The sequence below is a fragment of the Salmo salar genome, chromosome 19 (assembly GCF_965601325.2).
Source record: "Salmo salar chromosome 19, fSalSal1, whole genome shotgun sequence".
Taxonomy (NCBI): Eukaryota; Metazoa; Chordata; class Actinopteri; order Salmoniformes; family Salmonidae; genus Salmo; species Salmo salar.
This window is the reverse complement of record NC_138309.1, coordinates 72,228,915-72,249,094: the sequence shown is the minus strand read 5'-3', so window position 1 is coordinate 72,249,094 and position 20,180 is coordinate 72,228,915. Positions and strand designations below refer to the sequence as shown.

Below are 20,180 nucleotides of genomic sequence, written 5' to 3'. Positions count from 1 at the left end.
CCAATAGCCTATTAAATGTTTTTCTAACTCAAATAATATTATAAGAAAATAGAAAAAATTTATAATAATATGCGGGCAGGCAAAGTGACTGTCACTCATTCCAAAGCGGGTTGTCCTAAACAGTACATTTTAAATGCTGGAAATTAATCCAAAAGCATTGCCTAAATCAATAAAGGGTCAGCAAGTTTTAGGCTAATATTTACAGTAACCTACACTTGGGTAGCCTATATGGAATTGCCATGAAACAATGTAAAAATATGTCTCTTTACTCTATAGCATAGAGAAAAGGGGAATGATGAAAGTAGGCTGTACCGTTTTTTCTAGTTTAAATAAAATACCATCCAGACAAGCTGTAGGTTACAGATTGCTGAATTAGTCCAGCAATAAGGTCCCAAATATTAGCATTTACCCAAATAGTTTCAAGTCCTTATGAACAAGGGGTTACTTTAGTAGTCAATGTGGATTGGAAAATGTACCGCGGTAGATTTAAACTACTGCTTGGGCCTTGAGTCCTTCTGTCTGGCCCAACAGTTTGCCACATACTGTACTGTAATCTGCATATTTTTTCGTACCCTGTCCTCGGATCTGGAAGGTGGTGTAATCCCAACGTAGAGCAGGAAGGACTCAGCATCAGGCACAGGATATGTGGGTCTTGCTCTCAAGGGTGACACGCAGCTTCGCAGGGAACATCAGAGAGTATGTGATGTTTTGGCTGACAATTCTCAATTGATCACGTTATAATCTTCTATTTTCTGCAACAGCTCAGCAGTATAGTTTAAAGTTTCAAATAATAGCCATTGAAGATAGATGTGCGTTTGTCCCTGTAGAATTGTTCTGTTGGTTTATCGACAGCTGCATTATCTCGTTTCATTTAAAAGCGCCTGATGATAGTGCTTGACCTCTGTGTTTCCTTCACTCCGGGTCTGCTCTAAGGTGCAGGTGTGACTCTGTGGGTCTTCTCGATGACCAGAGGTGTAGCAGCCTCGATTTCCAAGACCTCGCTCAGCATCTTGTCCATAAATGTAGACATTTTCTGCTTTCTGCATTGGTTTCGACCCCAAAAATGTGAATAGTATTACGACGTGAAAAGTCTCCTTTCTTTTGCAATTCCTCTACCTAGCCCATCAGGTAGCTAATCACTTGCTTCCGTTGTATTAGCTTCTCATCGTGTTCCTCATTTTTCTTTTCAGTGTGGGTCATCCGTGTACAATTTTTCTCTAGTGTAGCCTTCATGCCATATATAGAGGTTTGCATTTTGCTGAGTGAGTTGGCTGTTTCTTGTCTAAATAACTTCAGTTCTGCCATGAGAGATGAACCTCCACCATCTCTGTCTCTGTTTCGGCTGTAATGGCAGTCTCTACCACCTTGTGGAGTTGGGGGTCGGTGAACGGCTTAACCATGGTGAAAATATCTTCTGTTTGATGCCGTGTTTCTCTTGAATACTTATCCTTACTCATTGCCAGTCCAATTTAAAGGTCAAATATGTACTTTTAACTCGTGAAAGTTAATTTAGGCAGAAATTCACAGCCTTCCCCCAGAATTCCATGCAGGAAGTCCTGAACATAACTATGTAATCGGTTGCTTATCAATAGTTTGTTGATAGTAGGAAAATGTATTTCCAAATACATTCTAAAATACCTTACATGATTGCACATTTTGCTGTGTTACAGACTGAATTCAAAATAGATGAAATATATATTTTTTTCTCTACACACAACACCCCATAATGACAAAGTCAGAACATGTTTTAGATTTTTTTTGCAAATGTATTGAAAATTAAATACAGAAATATCAAATTTACTTAAGTATTCACACCCCTGAGTCAATACTTTGTAGAAGCACCTTTGGCAGCTGTGAGTATTTTTGTGTAAGTCTCTAAGAGCTTTCCATACATGGATTCTGCAACATTTGCCCATTATTCTTTTCAAATTCTTCAAGCTCTGTCAAATTGGTTGTTGATCATTGCTAGACAACTATTTCCAGGTCATGCCATAGATTTTCAAGTAGATTTAAGTAAAAAATGTTACTCAACTACTCAGGAACATACTGTCTTCTTGGTAAGCAACTCCAGTGTAGATTTCTCCCTGTGTTTTAGAGTATTGTCCTGCTCAAATGTGAATTAATCTCCCAGTGTCTGGTGGAAAGCAGAAAGCTCCTTTCCATTCATTTTTTATCATGAAAGACTCCCCAGTACTTAATGATAACAAGCATACCAATAACATGATGCAGCCACCACTATGCTTGAAAATATGGAGAGTGGTACTCAGTAATGTGTTGTATTGGATTTGCCCCAACATAATATGTTGTATTCATGACAAAAAGTGAATTGCTTTGCCTCATTTTTTGCAATATTACTAATGCTTTGTTGCAAACAAGATGCATGTTTTGGAACTAATTTTATTCTGTACAGGCTTCCTTCTTTTCACTCTGTCAATTAGGTTAGTATTGTGGAGTAGCTACAATGTTGTTGATTCATTCTCAGTTTTCTCCTTTCTCCTGAATCCATTTTGTGAGATCCAAAAATCTGAATTGTATCCATTTGAAATTCAATCTGTAACACAACAAAATGTGGAAAAAGTCAAGGGGTGTGAATACTTTCTGGAGCCACATTAACTGGCATGACAATCCATCTCATGGGAGGCCAAAAAGCACTGAGACAAAGCCTTCTAATATATTTTGTCAAAATGTTTTTTTATTGTACTTTGACACATACCAAAACCATACCAAAAGCAAAAAAAATACTTCTAAACACAACACTTTGTATTCATGACAAAAAGTGAATTGCTTTGCCACATTTCTTGCCATATTACTGGTGTCTTGTTGCAAACTGGATGCACATTTCAAAATATTTGTATTCTGTACAGGCTTCCTTCTTTTCACTCTGTCAATTAGGTTACTATTGTGGAGTAACTACAATGTTGTTGATCTGTCCTCAGTTTTCTCCTATCACAGCCAAAAATATGCTGCCGTGCTACAATATATTTTGTCAAAATGCTTTTTTATTGTACTTGACACATACCAAAACCATACCAAAAGCACTAACACACATTTAAATGTGTTTAAATGAATACAAAAATCACAACAAACATGATACACTATCGGTCGCGTAGTGAGTCCATGTAGTGACTCCATGCTTGACGAGAGCATTGCAATCAACGTCCAACGGGCAGAACTTAACGTGTATTGGGTCATTTCGCAAAATGAGTGCCATTTGCAAAATGATATCCCTATAATATGTTAAGTATAAATGATGCACCAATATTGAATTGTAAAGCCTGTTATATGAAATGAAGTGCCCTTTAATATAGACCAAATGGAGAATTCAATAAATATAATTTTCAATATGAATAAAGACTTGCTAAAGTGCCAACATTTTGACATGTCCCTCTGTGCAACCTCTGTGGGTCCATGTCATGTGGTTAATTCCTTTTTTGTGTTAAAATTGAGCAAAACAGACCATTTAATAAAAATAAATAAATAAATAATAATCTTGTTTTTGTATATGAAAACAAATAATGATCGTGATTTTGTATATGAAACCAAATAACGACTTGATATTCAATTTTCACCTGTGGGTGGGGTTAAATGTCATTGGTGAAATGCACAGCCAACCCTTCCTGTCCCTTCAAAATAGAGGTTCACCCTTCTACCTAATAGAAGCCTATACCATGCCACAGTGCCAAGGTGAGATTTCTTCATTTCTACTTAAGGTTAGCTATGTAAGCTAGCCACAACAATGATAGTGTATTGACTTATTAACTTGTTACTGTAAATTGTTAGCTACCTAGCTATAGTTAGTCAGTGGTTACACATCTAACGAGCTGGAATTAAGCAAGTGTGTATATCCTTTCACTGTTTACAGCAGGTCTCCAGCTATCCACAAACATACCCTGATGTGAAACCAGATATGCCCCCGCTTCACTTTTAGCCTGATAGGGTGCAGTGGGTGTGTCCAGCAATGAAATTACATATCCAACCAATCCCTCAAGTGCCTTGCTGACGGTCCATCACCAACCCACAGGGTTGTGGGGTCCTGTCCAGAAACAACCCCTAACCCTTAGACACTTGTGGAGTCCTGAGGAGATTAGACAGGTGTAAGCAATATTGCCAAAATTCCACATAGCCTAGGGCAAGGTGAAGCTATCACCACCCATCAATTCCTCAGATCTGCAGTGTCTAGAGATTAGGATCTAGGGGTTGTTTAAGGCATGGGTATCACGGCAGCTCAATCACTCAACTCACTCACTTATTCACTAATACATTCACTCACTCACTCAAGTTCTGTCAAAAATTGTAATAACTTTCAAATCATTGCGTCCTCTGTCATTCATTCCTCACCTCCCTCTCACAGTACATTTTTTTAAGGGCTCCCAAGTGGCGCAGTGTTCTAAGGCACTGCATCGCATCACAGTGCACTACAGGCCCTAGTTCAATCCTGGGCTGTGTCACAACTGGCCGTGATTGGGAGTCCAACAGGGCAGTGCACAATTGGCCCAGCGTCATCCTGGTTAGGGTTTGGCTGGTGTAAGCTGTCATTGTAAATAAGAACTAACTGACTTGCCTAGTTAAATATAGGTAAAAAACAACATTGAATGTATCTCCCCTTGGACCTCATCCAATGTGCTAGCTAGTGGTCCACTTCATGCATGCTAATACAGTGTTTCAAGCTTGCATTTAGTGATATAGGTAGTAATATAACAAGTATTTATATTTTTTATATTTCCATTTGATGCATGCTTGTGTAATACAAATCTGATGGTGAAAGGGTTTGAACAGATGGTGTTAACAAACTGTAGCCTACCTGTGTTTTCTTTCAATCAAAGCACATATTTTACCTAATAATTAAAGATCAGCAGCAAAATAACAATAGCGAGGCTATTTACAGGGGGTACCGGTTAGATGAGGTAACTGAAGTAATATATGCATGTGGGTAGAGTTATTAAAGTGACGTATGCACAGATAATATCAGAGAGTAGCAGCAGAATAAAAGAGGGGGGGGGGGCAATGCAAGTAGTCTGGGTAGCCATTTGATTAGATGTTCAAAAGTCTTATGGCTTGGGGGTAGAAGCTGTTTAGAAGCTTCTTGGACATAGACTTGGCAGTCTGGTACCACTGTCCATGCGGTAGCAGAGAAAACAGTCTATGACTAAGGTGACTAACAGTCTATGACAGTCTATGACACATTTTTAGGGCCTTCCTCTGACACTGCCTGGTATAGAGGTCCTGGATGGCAGGAAGCTTGGCCCCAGTGATGTATTGGGCCGTACGCACTACCCTCTGTAGTGCCTTGCGGTCGGAGGCCGAGCAGTTGCCATACCAGGCAGTGATGCAACCAGTCAGGATGCTCTCGATGGTGCAGCTGTATAACAGTTTGAGGATCTGAGGACCCATGCCAAATATTTTCAGTCTCCTGAGGGGGAATAGGTTTTGTCTTGCCCTATTCACGACTGTCTTGGTGTCCTTGGACCATGTTAGTTTGTTGGTGATGTGGACACCAAGGAACTTGAAGCCCTCAACCTGCTCCACTACAGCCCCATCGATCATCTCCTCAGTCTTGGTCATGTTGAGGGAGAGGTTGTTGTCCTGGCATCAAACGGCCAGGTCTATGACCTCCTCCCGATATGCTGTCTCGTCGTTGTTGGTGATCAGGCCTACCACTGTTGTGTCATTGGCAAACTTAATGATGGTGTTGGAGTCGTGTCTGGCCGTGCAGTCATGAGTGAACAGGGATTACAGGAGGGGACTGAGCACGCATCCCTGAGGGGCTCCCGTGTTAAGGATCAGCGTGGTGGATGTGTTGTTACCTACCCTTACCACCTGGGGCAGCCCGTCAGGAAGTCCAGGATCCAGTTGCAGAGGGAGGTGTTTAGACCCAGGGTCCTTAGCTTGTGATGAGCTTTGAGGGCACTATGGTGTTGAACGCTGAGCTGTAGTCAATGAACAACATTCTCACATTGGTGTTCCTTCTGTTCAGGTGTGAAAGGTCAGTGTGGAGTGCAATACAGATTGCATCATCTGTGGATCTGTTGGGGCGGTAAGCAAATTGGAGCGGGTCTAGGGTTTCTTGGATAATGATGTTGATGTGAGCCATGACCAGCCTTTCAAAGCACTTCATGGCTACAGACGTGAGTGCTACTAGTCGGTAGTCATTTAGGCAGGTTACATTAGTGTTCTTGCGCACAGGGGCTATGGTGGTCTGCTTGAAACATGTTGGTATTACAGACTCAGACAGGGTTGAAAATGTCAGTGAAGACACTTGCCAGTTGGTAATACGTCCTTGTAATCCATCTGGCCCAGCGGCTTTGTGAATGTTGACCTGTTTAACTTCTTGGGGCTATGTGGGACGCTAGCGTGCCACCCGTGGTGCACCCTATCAACAGCAGGTGCATTTCAAGAGCGGCAAATTTGAAACCAAATAAATGTCAAAATTCAAATTTTTCAAACATACAACTATCTTACATCCTTTGAAAGATAAACATCTCCTTAATCTAACCACGTTGTCCGATTTCAAAAAGGTTTTACGGCGAAAGCATAAAGTTAGATTATGTTAGGAGAGTACATTGACAATAGCTGTGTGTAATGTTTTGTCAATTCAAAGACAGGGTCACCAAAACCATAAAACCAGCTAAAATGATGCACTAACCTTTTACAATCTCCATCAGATGTCACTCCTAGGACATTATGTTAGACAATGCATGCATTTTTAGTTCTATCAAGTTCATATTTATATCCAAAAACAGCGTTTTACTATGGCATTGATGTTGAGGAAATCGTTTCCCTCCAATAACCGGCAGTCAAGTCAGCACCACAAATTAAATAATTAAAATTAGAAAACATTGGTAAAATATTATATTGTCATTTAAAGAATTATAGATTTACATCTCTTGAACGCAATCAACTTGCCAGATTTAAAAATAACCTTACTGGGAAATCACACTTTGCAATAATCTGAGCACTGCGCCCAGAAAAATATGCTTTGCTATACAGACAAACGGCCATGTTGGAGAGATCTAAAATCGAAAATACTATGTAAATAATCCATTACCTTTGATTCTCTTCATCAGATGTCACTTCCCGGAATTCCCAGGTCCATAACGAATGTAGTTTTGTTCAAAAAAGCTCATCATTTATATCCAAAAAGATCCGTGTTGTTAGCACATGATCTAAGCCAGCCGGACTTCTCGTCATGAACGAGGGGGAAAAATATATTTACGTTCGTTCAAACATGTCAAACGTTGTATAGCATAAATCATTAGTGCCTTTTTTAACCAGAACATGAATAATATTCAAGGTGGACGAATGCATTCTCTTTTATAACGTATTGGAACGAGGGTACCCAACATGAACTCGCGCGCCAGAGTCTAATTGGCCATCACCGTTCCATGGCTCTTGTTCGGTCAGATCTCACAGTAAAAGACTCAAAACACTTTGTAAAGGCTGGTGACATCTAGTGGAAGCAATAGGAAGTGCCAAAACATTAATCAACCCCTGTGTGTTTCAATGGCATAGGCTTAAAGGTAATTCAACACATCAGGTATCCACTTCCTGTCAGAAAATGTCTCAGGGTTTTGCCTGCCAAATGAGTTCTGTTATACTCACAGACACCATTCAAACAGTTTTAGAAACTTTAGGGTGTTTTCTATCCATATATAATAAGTATATGCATATTCTAGTTACTGGGTAGGATTAGTAACCAGATTAAATCGGGGACGTTTTTTTTATCCAGCCGTGAAAATACTGCCCCCTAGCCCCAACAGGGCAAGTCTGGCAAGTTGATTGCGTTCAAGAGATGTAAATCTATAATTCTTTAAATGACAATATAATATTTTACCAATGTTTTCTAATTTGAATTATTTAATTTGTGGTGCTGACTTGACTGCCGGTTATTGGAGGGAAACGATTTCCTGAACATCAATGCCATAGTAAAACGCTGTTTTTGGATATAAATATGAACTTGATAGAACTAAAAATGCATTTATTGTCTAACATAATGTCCTAGGAGTGTCATCTGATGGAGATTGTTAAAGGTTAGTGCATCATTTTAGCTGGTTTTATGGTTTTGGTGACGCCTGTCTTTGAATTGACAAAACATTACACACAGCTATTGTCAATGTACTCTCCTAACATAATCTAACTTTATGCTTTCGCCGTAAAACCTTTTTGAAATCGGACGACGTGGTTAGATTAAGGAGATGTTTATCTTTCAAAGGGTGTAAGATAGTTGAATGTTTGAAAAATTTGAATTTTGACATTTATTTGGTTTCAAATTTGCCGCTCTTGAAATGCACCTGCTGTTGATAGGGTGCACCACGGGTGGCACGCTAGCGTCCCACATAGCCCCAAGAAGTTAACAAACAGATTACCGACCATTTCGAATCCCACCGTAACTTCTCCGCTATGCAATCTGGTTTCAGAGCTGGTCATGGGTGCACCTCAGCAACGCTCAAGGTCCTAAATGACATCATAACCGCCATCGATAAGAGACATTACTGTGCAGCCGTATTCATCGACCTGGCCAAGGTTTTCGACTCTGTCAATCACCACATTCTTATCGGCAGACTCGACAGCCTTGGTTTCTCAAATGATTGCCTCGCCTGGTTTACCAACGACTTCTCTGATAGAGTTCAGTGTGTCAAATCGGAAGGCCTGTTGTCCAGACCTCTGGCAGTCTCTATGGGTGAGCCACAGGGTTCAATTCTCGGGCCGACTCTCTTCTCGGTATACATCAATGATGTTGCTCTTGCTGCTGGTGATTCTCTGATCCACCTCTACGCAGACGACACCATTCTGTATACTTCTGGCCCTTCTTTTAACTAACCTCCAGACGAGCTTCAATGCCATGCAACTCTCCTTCCGTGGCCTCCAACTGCTCTTAAACGCAGGTAAAACTAAATGCATGCTATTCAATCCATCACTGCCCGCACCTGCTCGCCTGTCCAGCATCACTACTCTGGACGGCTCTGACTTAGAATACGTGGACAACTACAAATACCTGGGTGTCTGGTTAGACTGTAAACTCTCCTTCCAGACTCACATTAAGCATCTCCAATCCAAAATTACTATCTAGAATTGGCTTCCTATATCGCAACAAAGCATCCTTCACTCATGCTGCCAAACACACCCTCATAAAACTGACCATCCTACCGATCCTCGACTTTGGTGATGTCATCTATAAAATAGCCTCCAACACTCTACTCAACAAACTGGATGCAGTCTATCACAGTGCCATCCGTTTTGTCACCAAAGCCCCATACACTACCCACCACTGCGACCTGTGCGCTCTCGTTGGTTGGCCCTCGCTTCATTCTCGTCGCCAAACCCACTGGCTACAGGTTATCTACAAGTCTCTGCTAGGTAAAGCCCCGCCTTATCTCAGCTCACTGGTCACCATAGTAGCACCCACTCGTAGCATGCGCTCCTGCAGGTATATCTCACTGGTCACCCCCAAAGCCAGTTCCTCGTTTGGCCGCCATTCCTTCCAGTTCTCTGCTGCCAATGACTGGAACAAACTGCAAATTTCTCTGAAGCTGGAGACTCATATCTCCCTCACTAGCTTCAAGTATCTGCTGTCAGAGCAGCTCACAGATCACTGCACCTGTACATAGTCCACCTGTAAACAGCCCATCCAACTACCTCATCCCCATACTGTATTTATTTATTTACCTTGCTCCTTTGCACCCCAGTATCTCTACTTGCACATTCATCTTCTGCACATCTGCCATTCCAGTGTTTAATTGCTATATTGTAATTACTTCGCCACCATGCCATCAGGTTTGCTTAATATAAGGAATTTGAAATGATTTATACTTTTACTTTTGATACTTAAGTATATTCGATCAATTACATTTCCTTTTGATACTTAAGTCAATTTAAAACCAAATACTTTTACTCAAGTAATATTTTACTGGGTGACTTTCACTTTTACTTGAGTCATTTTCTATTAAGGTATCTTTACTTTTACTCAAGTAAGACAATTGTCTACTTTTTCTACCACTGTCTGTTTCTGGTTCCTAAGCAACTTTGCAGTTTTTTTATTTTGTTGTTGTGTTATTTGTCACATTATTAGCCCAGAACGTTTTTTTGCATTATTGAATACAGTCGGAAATAACTTTTGGATATCAGAGTGGCGGTAACTCACAAGCATTTCAACCAGAAATATGACTTTCCTGAATTGGATCCTTTGTTCATAACCCCAAAGGCAATTGAACTTATCCCAGAGGCTGCTCCAAGACATGGAGTGGACCTTTAGTCTGACTCAGGAGGCGTGCACACCATCCACCGCTTCTGAGTATATTACTCACTAATATTCAGTACCTAGACAATAAAGTAGATGAGCTCTGGGTGAGGATCTCTTCTTGAGAGACATCAGGGACTGTAACATACTCTCCTTCACAGAATAATTTCTCTCTCCAGATATACTATCCCCGTCGATTGAGCCAGATGGGTTCTCAGTACATTGCGCAGATAGGAATAAAGAACTCTCCGGGAAGAAGAAAGGCAGAGGTGTATGTTTCATGATTAACTACTCATGGTGTGATTGTGGTAACGTACAGGAACTCTAGTAATTTTGTTCACCAGACCTAGAATACCTCAATCAAATGCTGACTGCATTAACTCCCAAGAGAATTCTCTTCGGTCATCGTCACAGCCGTGTATGTTCCCCCTCAAGCCGATACCATGTCAGCACTCAAGGAACTACACTGGACTTTGTGGAAACTGGAAACGGCATATCCTGAGGCCGCATTTATTGTAGCAAATCTGAGGAAAATGCGACAGAAGTTCTAACACATAGCCTGCAGTACTCCCGCTTCAAAAACTTTCGACCACTGTTAATTTCCAATCTGTGATGGTTTCAAGGCCCTCCCCCACCCTCCATTCAGCAAATCAGATCCCGATTCCATTCTGCTCCTTCCTATTGCCAGAAATTCAAACAGGAAGTATCCGTACTAAGTTCGCTTCAACGCCAGTCTGACCAATCGAAATCCATGATTCAGATTGTTTTGATCACACTGACTGGGATATGTTCTGGGTTACTTCTGAGAATATCATTGACATATACACTGATGTTCATCAATGTTTCTCAAACGTCAAATTTCCAAGTGTTTGGCTACTTGTCTGTGTCTTTCTAAGGTTAAGTTTATGCATTAAGTTCAAGTGCTCACTGTTGCCCCTAGTGGCTGGTTTCCACGTCATCGACCGATGTCCTCAGACATGGATGGATGTCGAATACTGACTTGTATCACAGGTGAACTGCCTCTTAAGGATCGGCCTCTTTTTTTCAATTTTCGTCTAAAATGACATACACAAATCTAACTGCCTGTAGCTCAGGGCCTGAAGCAAGGATATGCATATTATTGGTACCATTTGAAAGGAAACACTTTGAAGTGTAAAAGGAATGTAGGAGAATATAACACATTAGATCTGGTAAAAGATAATACAAGGAAAAAAACAAGAGTTTTTTGGTATTTTTTTGTACCATCAAGTTTGAAATACATGAGAAAGGCCATAATGTATTATTCCAGCCCAGGTACAGTTTAGATTTTGGCCACTAGATGGCAGCAGTGTATGCACAAAGCTTTAGACTGATCCAATGAACCATTGCATTTATGTTCAAAATGTTGTATCAAGACTGCCCAATTGTGCCTCATTTTTTTATTAATAACGTTTCATGTTCAAAACTGCACTCTCCTCAAACAATAGCATGGTATTATGTCACTGTAATAGCTACTGTAAATAGGACAGTACAGTTAGATTAACACGAATTTAAGCTTTCAGCCAATATCAGATATGTTTATGTCCTGGGAAATGTTCTTGTTACTTACAACCTCATGCTAATCGCATTAGCCTACGTTAGCTCAACCGTCCCGCAGGTGCCCCTCCAATCCTGAAGAATATTTTCATGTGTAAAATGGGCTAAATCTACAAAAGTATCAGAGAGTCCACTTTGGACATTGAATGCAGATCTCCGCATAAATAGACATACCCAAATGTAACTGATATTAATGGGCAATTACAGTTGAAGTTGGAAGTTTACATACAGTTAGGTTGGAGTCTTTAAAACTCATTTTTCAACCACTCCACAAATTTCTTGTTAACAAACTATAGTTTTGGCAAGTCGGTTAGGACATCTACTTTGTGCATGACACAAGTAATTTTTCCAACAATTGTTTACAGACAGATTATTTCACTTATAATTCACTGTATCACAATTCCCAAATTAATCAACCAAATATTTTCCCGTTTCTATAAAGAACTAATCAAGAACTTTTGATTGCGACTCCACAACAAGCCAGATCGAGTCCTTATTTAAAGATATAAGAACTCCTCTTCACTCAACTGAGGAAGTCGACTTGCTGGGAGCCCAAATCTCTCTCCATTTACTCAAAAGGGCATTGGAAACCAGAATAAAGGCAAATCACCTGGATGGGATGGTATTCCTCCTGAAGTCTATTTAAAATGTTGGAATCAATTAGGTCCACTGTTGCTCAAAATGATTAATACAGCTGTTCACAAAGGTTAATTTGGAAGAGATGTGAACACAGCACTAATTTCGTTTTTTATTAAAAAAAGGTAAGGATGCCACCCAGTCTTCTGATTATCACCCCACTCTTTGATAAACACAGACATTAAACTGTTTTCCAAAATGTTGTCGCCTCATCTCGGGACTCGCTTACCAAATTGATCCACACGGACCAAAGTGGGTTTGTTAAAAAGTGTTTATCCTCGGATAACCTCCGTTCAATATTACATATCTTAGGTGCTTCATCAGAAACAACAGCTCAGAAATGTTAGCAAATTTGACATGCAGTTGACAGTGCATGTCAGAGCAAAAACCAAGCCATGAGGTCGAAGGAATTGTCTGTAGAGCTCTGACACAGGATTGTGTTGAGGCACAGATCTGGGGAAGGGTACCAAAAATGTCTGCAGCATTAAAGGTCCCCAAGAACACAGTGGCCTCCATCATTCCTAAATGGAAGAAGTTTGGAACCACCAAGATTATGTACAGTATGTGTGCCATTCAGAGCGTGAATGGGCAACACAAAAATATTTTAATGAATGGGGTATGGTAGTAGGTGCCAGGTGCACCGGTTTGAGTGTGTCAAGAACTGCAACGCTGCTGGGTTTTAACTCTCAACAGTGTGTGTGTGTGTGTGTGTGTGGTGTGTGTGTGTGTGTGTGTGTGTGTGTGTGTGTGTGTGTGTGTGTGTGTGTGTGTGGGCATATATACTGTATATGAGAAGAAAAAACTGAAGAACATATGGACATCCAGGTACTTTCCGCAGATCCTGGAGTTGTAGGCAAAACTTCAAACACTGGACACTGCTGTTCATGCTCCCAGGTGATTTTATTTATAACATCATTTCGACCCTTAGGTCTTCGTCAGGCATCCACATCCCAAATGGTGGTGGAAGGTCCTTTATATAAGGCCAGTACTTCACTTAGTGAAACATGAGGTAAAAATATATAACATAGATTGATATTAACATTCAATGTATCAGAATGTATGATCATACACAAGGAATGTGATCAATATTTACAGTAATGTATATACAGTGCATTCGGAAAGTGTTCAGACCCCTTCACTTTTTCCACATTTTGTTACGTTACAGCCTTATTCTAAAATTGAGTAAATTGTTTATTTCCCCCCATCAGTCTACACACAATATCCCATAATGACAAAGCTGAAACAGGTTTTTGGAAGTTAAGAAACTGACATATCACATTATATACTGTAAGTATTCAGACCCTTATCTCAATACTTTGTTGAATCACCTTCGGCAGCAATTAAAGCCTCGAGTCTTATTCAGTATGACGCTACAAGCTTAGCACACCCGTATTTGGGGAGTTTCTCCCATTCTTCTCTGCAGAGCCTCTCAAGCTTTGTCAGGTTGGATAGGGACAGCTATTTTCAGGTTTCTTCAGAAATATTTGATTGGGTTCAAGTCCGGGCTCTGGCAGGGCAATTCAAGGACATTCAGAGACTTATCCCGAAGCCACTCCTGCGATGTCTTGGCTGTGTGCTTAGGGTCATTGTCCTGTTGGAAGGTGAATCTTTGGCCCAGTCTGAGGTCCTGAGCGCTCTGGAGTAGGTTTTCATCAAGGATCTCTCTGTACTTTGCTCTGTTCAACTTTCCCTCAATCCTCACTAGTCTCCCAGTCCCTGCCGCTGAAAAACATCCCCAGAGCATTTTGTTGCCACCACCATGCTTCACGGTAGGGATGGTATTGGCCAGGTGATGAGCGGTGCCTAGTTTCCTCCAGACGTGACGCTTGGCATTCAGGCCAAAGAGTTCAATATTGGTTTTATCAGACCAGATAATCTTGTTTCTCATGGTCTGGGAGTCTTTTAGGTGCCTTTTGGCAAACTCGAACCGGGCTTTCGTGTACCTTTTACTGAGGAGTGGCTTCCGTCTGGCAACTCTAACATAAAGGCCTGATTGGGTGAGTGCTGCAGAGATGGTTGTCATTCTGGAAGTTTCTCCCTTCTCCACAGAGGAACTAGAGCTCTGTCAGAGTGACCATCGGGTTATTGGTCACCTCCTTGACCAAGGCCCTTCTCCCCTGATTGCTCAGTTTGGCCGGGCGGCCAGCTCTAGGAAGAGTCTTGGTGGTTCCAAACTTCTTCTGTTTAAGAATGATGGAGGCCACTGTGTTCTTGGAGATCTTTAATGCTGCAGAAATGTTTTGTTACTGTTTCCCAGATTTGTGCCTCGACACAGTCCTGTCTCAGAGCTCAATTTTGATTTCTTCAACCTCATGGCTTGGTTTTTACTCTGACATGCACTGTCAACTGTGGGACTTTATATAGACAGGTGTGTACCTTTCCAAATCATGTCCAATCAATTGAATTTACCACAGGTGGACTCCAATCAAGTTGTAGAAACATCTCAAGGATGATCAATGGAAACATGATGCACCTGAGCTCAATTTCGAGTCTCAGAGCAAAGGGTCTGAATACTTACAGTACCAGTCAAAAGTTTGGACACACCTACTCATTCAAGGGTTTTTCATTATTTTTGCTATTTTCTGTTGGAAAACCATTCCAGGTAAAGCTGGTTGAGATAATGCCAAGAGTGTGCAAAGCTGTCATCAAGGCAAAGGGTGGCTACTTTGAAGAATCTCAAACATAAATTATATTTTGATTTGTTTAACACTTGTGTGGTTATTACATGATTCCACATGTGTTATTTCATAGTTTTAATTATTATTCTACAATGTAGAAAATAGTAAAAATAAAGAAAAATCCTTGAATGAGTAGGTGTGTCCAAACTTTTGACTGGGCAGTATGTCCTCATTATATGAGATTCCCAATGGTTAGCTAGGTAGCTAAGATACACTATATATACAAAAGTATGTGGACACCCCTTCAAATTAATGGATTCAGCTATTTCAGGCACACCCTTTGCTGACAGGTGTATAAAATTGAGAACACAGCCATGCAATCTCCATTGACAAACATTGGCAGTTGAATGGCCTTACTGAAGATGTCAGTGTCTTTCTACGTGGCACTGTCATAGGATGCCTTTCCAACAAGTCAGTTTGCCCTGCTAGCACTGCCGTGGTCAACGTAATCTCAGCCTCGAAGTGGAAGGCCACACATGCTCACAGAACGGAACCACTGAAACGAGTAAAAATGGTCTGTCCTCAGATGCAACACACACTACCGAGTTCCAAACTGCCTCTGTAAGCAACATCAGCACAAGACCTGTTCGTCGGGAGTTCATGAAATGGGTTTCCATAGCCGAGCAACCCCACACAAGCCTAAGATCACCATGCGCAATGCCAAGCATCGGCTGGAGTGGTGTAAAGCTCGCCGCCATTGGACTCTGGAGCAGTGGAAACGTGTTCTCTGGAGTGATGGATCACGCTTCAACATCTGGCAGTCCGACGAACAAATCTGGGTTTGGAGGATGCCAGGAGAACGCTTCCTGCCCCAATGAATAGTGCCAACTGTAAAGTTTGGTTCAGGCTAGCTCCCTTAGTTCCAGTGAAGGGAAATCTTCATGCTACATTATACAATGACATTCTAGACAATTCTATGCTTCCAACTTTGTGGCAACAGTTTGGGGAAGGTCCTTTCTTGTTTCAGCATGACAATGCCCCCGTGCACAAAGTGAGGTCCATACAGAAGTGTTTTGTCGAGATCGGTGTGGAAGAGCTTGACTGGCCTGCACAGAGCCCTGATCTCTACCCCGTCGAACACCTTTGGGATAAATTAGAACGCCGACTGCGAGCCAGGCCTAATATCCCAACATCAGTGCCCGACCTCTCTAATGCTCTTGTGCCTGAATGGAATCAAGTCCACACAGCAATGTTCCAACATCAAGTGGACAGCCTTCCGAAAAGAATGTAAGCTGTCATAACAGCAAAGTCGGGACCAACTCCATATTAATGCCCATGATTTTGGAATGAGATGTTCAACGAGCAGGTGTCCACATACTTTTGGTCATGTAGTATACTATCAGTTAGCTAACAATGTACAGTAACATCATTTAATTTAAATGTCAATACACTATCATTGTTGTGACTAGCTTACATAAGTAACCTTAAATCTGAAGTAAAAAATTTAGAAATCTTACCTTGGCACTCCAACACATGAACTCCTATTTTGAAGGGACAGGAAGTGTTGGCTGTGTATTTGGCTGATGACAGGCATTCCACATTTAACCTCACGCACATGTGAAAATCGAAATATCAAGTCGTTATTTGGTTTCATATACAAAAACAAGATAATTATTTGGTTTCATATGCAAATAAACAAGCAATTTCTCTGTTTTTCACATTGCTGATTGCTCCTTTTTTAACACAAAAAAATGTATCACATGTACACGGACCTCTGTGTGTTCTAGGAAGATTTTAACCCACTAACCCCCCACAATACTCCAAGTTTGCACCATCATTGTAAAGCCCTAGTTATTTTGTTGCTTTGACAAAGTTATTTCAGAAAATTATTATTTATTTCATGTGATTAGCGATTCATTTACACATGTCCCTCATTTTAACCTCTATGGGCTAGGTGGGACGCTAGCGTGCCACCCGTGGTGCACTCCATCAACAGCAGGTGCATTTCAAGAGCGGCAAATTTGAATCCAAATAAATGTCAAAATTCAAATTTTTCAAAAATACAACTATTTTACACCATTTGAAAGATAAACATCTCCTTAATCTAACCACGTTTTACGATTTCAAAAAGGTTTTACGGCGAAAGCATAAATTTAGACTATGTTAGGACAGTACATTTACGAGAGTTGTGTGTAATGTTTTGTCAAGTCAAAGACAGGGTCACCAAAACCATAAAACCAGCTAAAATGATGCACTAACCTTTTACAATCTCCATCAGATGACACTCCTAGGACATTATGTTAGACAATGAATGCATTTTTAGTTCTATCAAGTTCATATTTATATCCAAAAACAGCGTTTTACTATGGCATTGATGTTGAGGAAATCGTTTCCCTCCAATAACTGGCAGTCAAGTCAGCGTCACAAATTAAATAATTAAAATTAGAAAACATTGGTAAAATATTATATTGTCATTTAAAGAATTATAGATTTACATCTCTTGAACGCAATCAACTTGCCAGATTTAAAAATAACCTTACTGGGAAATCACACTTTGCAATAATCTGAGCACTGCGCCCAGAAAAATACGCGTTGCGATACAGACTAGACGTCATGTTGGGGAGATCTAAAATCGAAAATACTATGTAAATAATCCATTACCTTTGATTCTCTTCATCAGATGTCACTTCCAGGTATCACAGGTCCATAACGAATGTAGTTTTGTTCAAAAAAGCTCATCATTTATGTCCAAAAATCTCCGTCTTGTTAGCACATGATCTAAGCCAGCCGGACTTCTCGTCATGAACGAGGGGAAAAAATATATTTCCGTTCGTTCAAACATGTCAAACGTTGTATAGCATAAATCATTAGGGCCTTTTTTAACCAGAACATGAATAATATTCAAGGTGGACGAATGCATACTCTTTTATAACGTATTGGAACGAGGGTACCCAACATGAACTCGCGCGCCAGGTGTCTAATGGGACATCATCGTTCCATGGCTCTTGTTCGGTCAGATCTCCCTCCAGAAGACTCAAAACACTTTGTAAAGGCTGGTGACATCTAGTGGAAGCAATAGGAAGTGCCAAAATATTCCTCAGCCCCTGTGTTTTTCAATGGGATAGGTTTAAAGTCAATACAACACATCAGGTATCCACTTCCTGTCAGAAAATGTCTCAGGGTTTTGCCTGCCAAATGAATTCTGTTATACTCACAGACACCATTCAAACAGTTTTAGAAACTTTAGAGTGTTTTCTATCCATATATAATAAGTATATGCATATTCTAGTTACTGGGTAGGATTAGTAACCAGATTAAATCGGGTAATTTTTTTTTATCCAGACGTGCAAATGCTGCCCCCTAGCCCTAACAGGTTAAGCATCACCCTGTTACTTAAATTGAACTCTCGTTTCAATATGGTGAAACTATTCCTTTTTAAATATTTATTTCCAAAGAAACATTGAAAATCTGATAAAATCTGTAAAAGCAGGTGAGGTGGTTCTACTCTTTTTGAAATGTAAAAAAAAGTAGAAAACTGAATGAAAAACTGAATGGGTGGAGCCTAACACGTCAACCCTGTTACTCATCAATAGACAGGCTATAAATGTTTTAACAATTAAAAAAAATGTGTGAATCTTGCATTCAATTTACCCTGCCTGTTGCACACAACAAGCTTCCATTCCACCCGCCATAAGGCAATTCATGGCTGATTTAACTAGTAATTTCCACTTGATTACGAACGCACCATAACACCGCTAACCATCCACTGTAAAGCCGTACATACATACCACTCACTCGAAGCAAAAGACGTAGACCGACACTTTGACACTCAATCATTTTCATTATTTAATTAAGGTGAAGAGTGCACTCACTAATAGTCTTATTTTTTTTCCTCTTTAGATAGGAAAACTTGTTTTGTATTAAATTGAACATGTGCTCTTTATGACAGAATGTAAACATTTGGTGAAATCGTAAGTATTTCTTTCCCTCACCATCACAATTTAAATTATATCACTGCAAAACTGTTGGCTTGGTGGCACAAAAAAAATCTTCCTATTCATCAATACGTAAAGAGTCATTTAAGAAGCCGAATTAGGAACCACTTTTGCCACCCTGTAAACTAGATGTAATGGCCATGCATTTCTGAAATATTGTCAGACATTACATGCATTTGTGCAAAGATGCAAATGTATCTACATGTATTTGAAACACATTTTTAGGTGAAGTTAAATACATTGAAATTATTTTTTTTCCATATGGGGAAGCGAAGGAGGATATGGAGAAGTAAAGTAAAGGGGGGGTGAGATGTAGTATTACTGACCGGTGGGACGTCCTCCCCTATATTGGTGCTGTAGGGTAGGTTGGTAAAGATGGGGTCCATGTCCTGAACATCAGTGATGGTGATGGCTAAATTAGATAGACTGGACAGAGGGCGCTTCTTATCCTGGTCCTAAGGGAGAGAACAGACACACACAAGCATGGTCACCCCTGGGTCATGTTCATTGGGAAGAAAACAGACTCAAACCTGGACTTGCTCCTTTTCTTTTAAAGTTTTAAAACCTTAGCCCTACTGAACACAACCCTGCTTTCACAACAATATGCCAATATTTCCATGCCATTCTCAGTTGAATTTTATTTATTTACACTAACCACACAAAATAAAATAGACATTAGACAAGATGGTTATGCTTGTTACTTTATAAAATCTATGTTTAAGTTTGTTTGTATTTTGTGTATCCCCTCACCGTGGCATTGACAGTGAGCTGGTAGGCCGATGTGGTCTCATAGTCCAGAGCCCTGGTGACAGTGACCGTACCACGGGCTCCATCGATGGAGAAAAAAGAAGAGGGGGGCTGGAAAGAGAAGAGCACACTGCCCCCGGTGCCTTGGTCTGGGTCTGTGGCATTCACCTGGTACACTGAGGTGCCCACTGGAGTGTTCTGGAACACAGAGAAAGACAGGCACACAGGTTGGCATAAAGTCATATTCCTATAGTTTGAGGGGTTCTTTAAAAGGTGGATGGATGGCTATGTAGAAACAATGGATGGAGACAGATTACTGTTCTGCACATTTAAAGGGGGGCTGAACTTCCTGATTTGGCCTCGGTTTTTGGCTTG

At 40.6% G+C, this 20,180-nt stretch overlaps 1 protein-coding gene across 1 annotated transcript in view; it reads right to left on the bottom strand.

The window, feature by feature from the left end:
* Positions 1 to 20,180, bottom strand: part of LOC106579432 (cadherin-23) — a 692,150-nt gene that overhangs the window by 443,844 nt on the left and 228,126 nt on the right. The window contains exons 7-8 of the mRNA XM_082965932.1: positions 19,809 to 20,003; positions 19,385 to 19,513 (exon numbers count right to left, since the gene is read on the bottom strand). Of these exons, the coding sequence (XP_082822058.1) occupies positions 19,385 to 19,513; positions 19,809 to 20,003 (324 nt within the window). The remainder of the gene's footprint in view (positions 1 to 19,384; positions 19,514 to 19,808; positions 20,004 to 20,180) is intronic.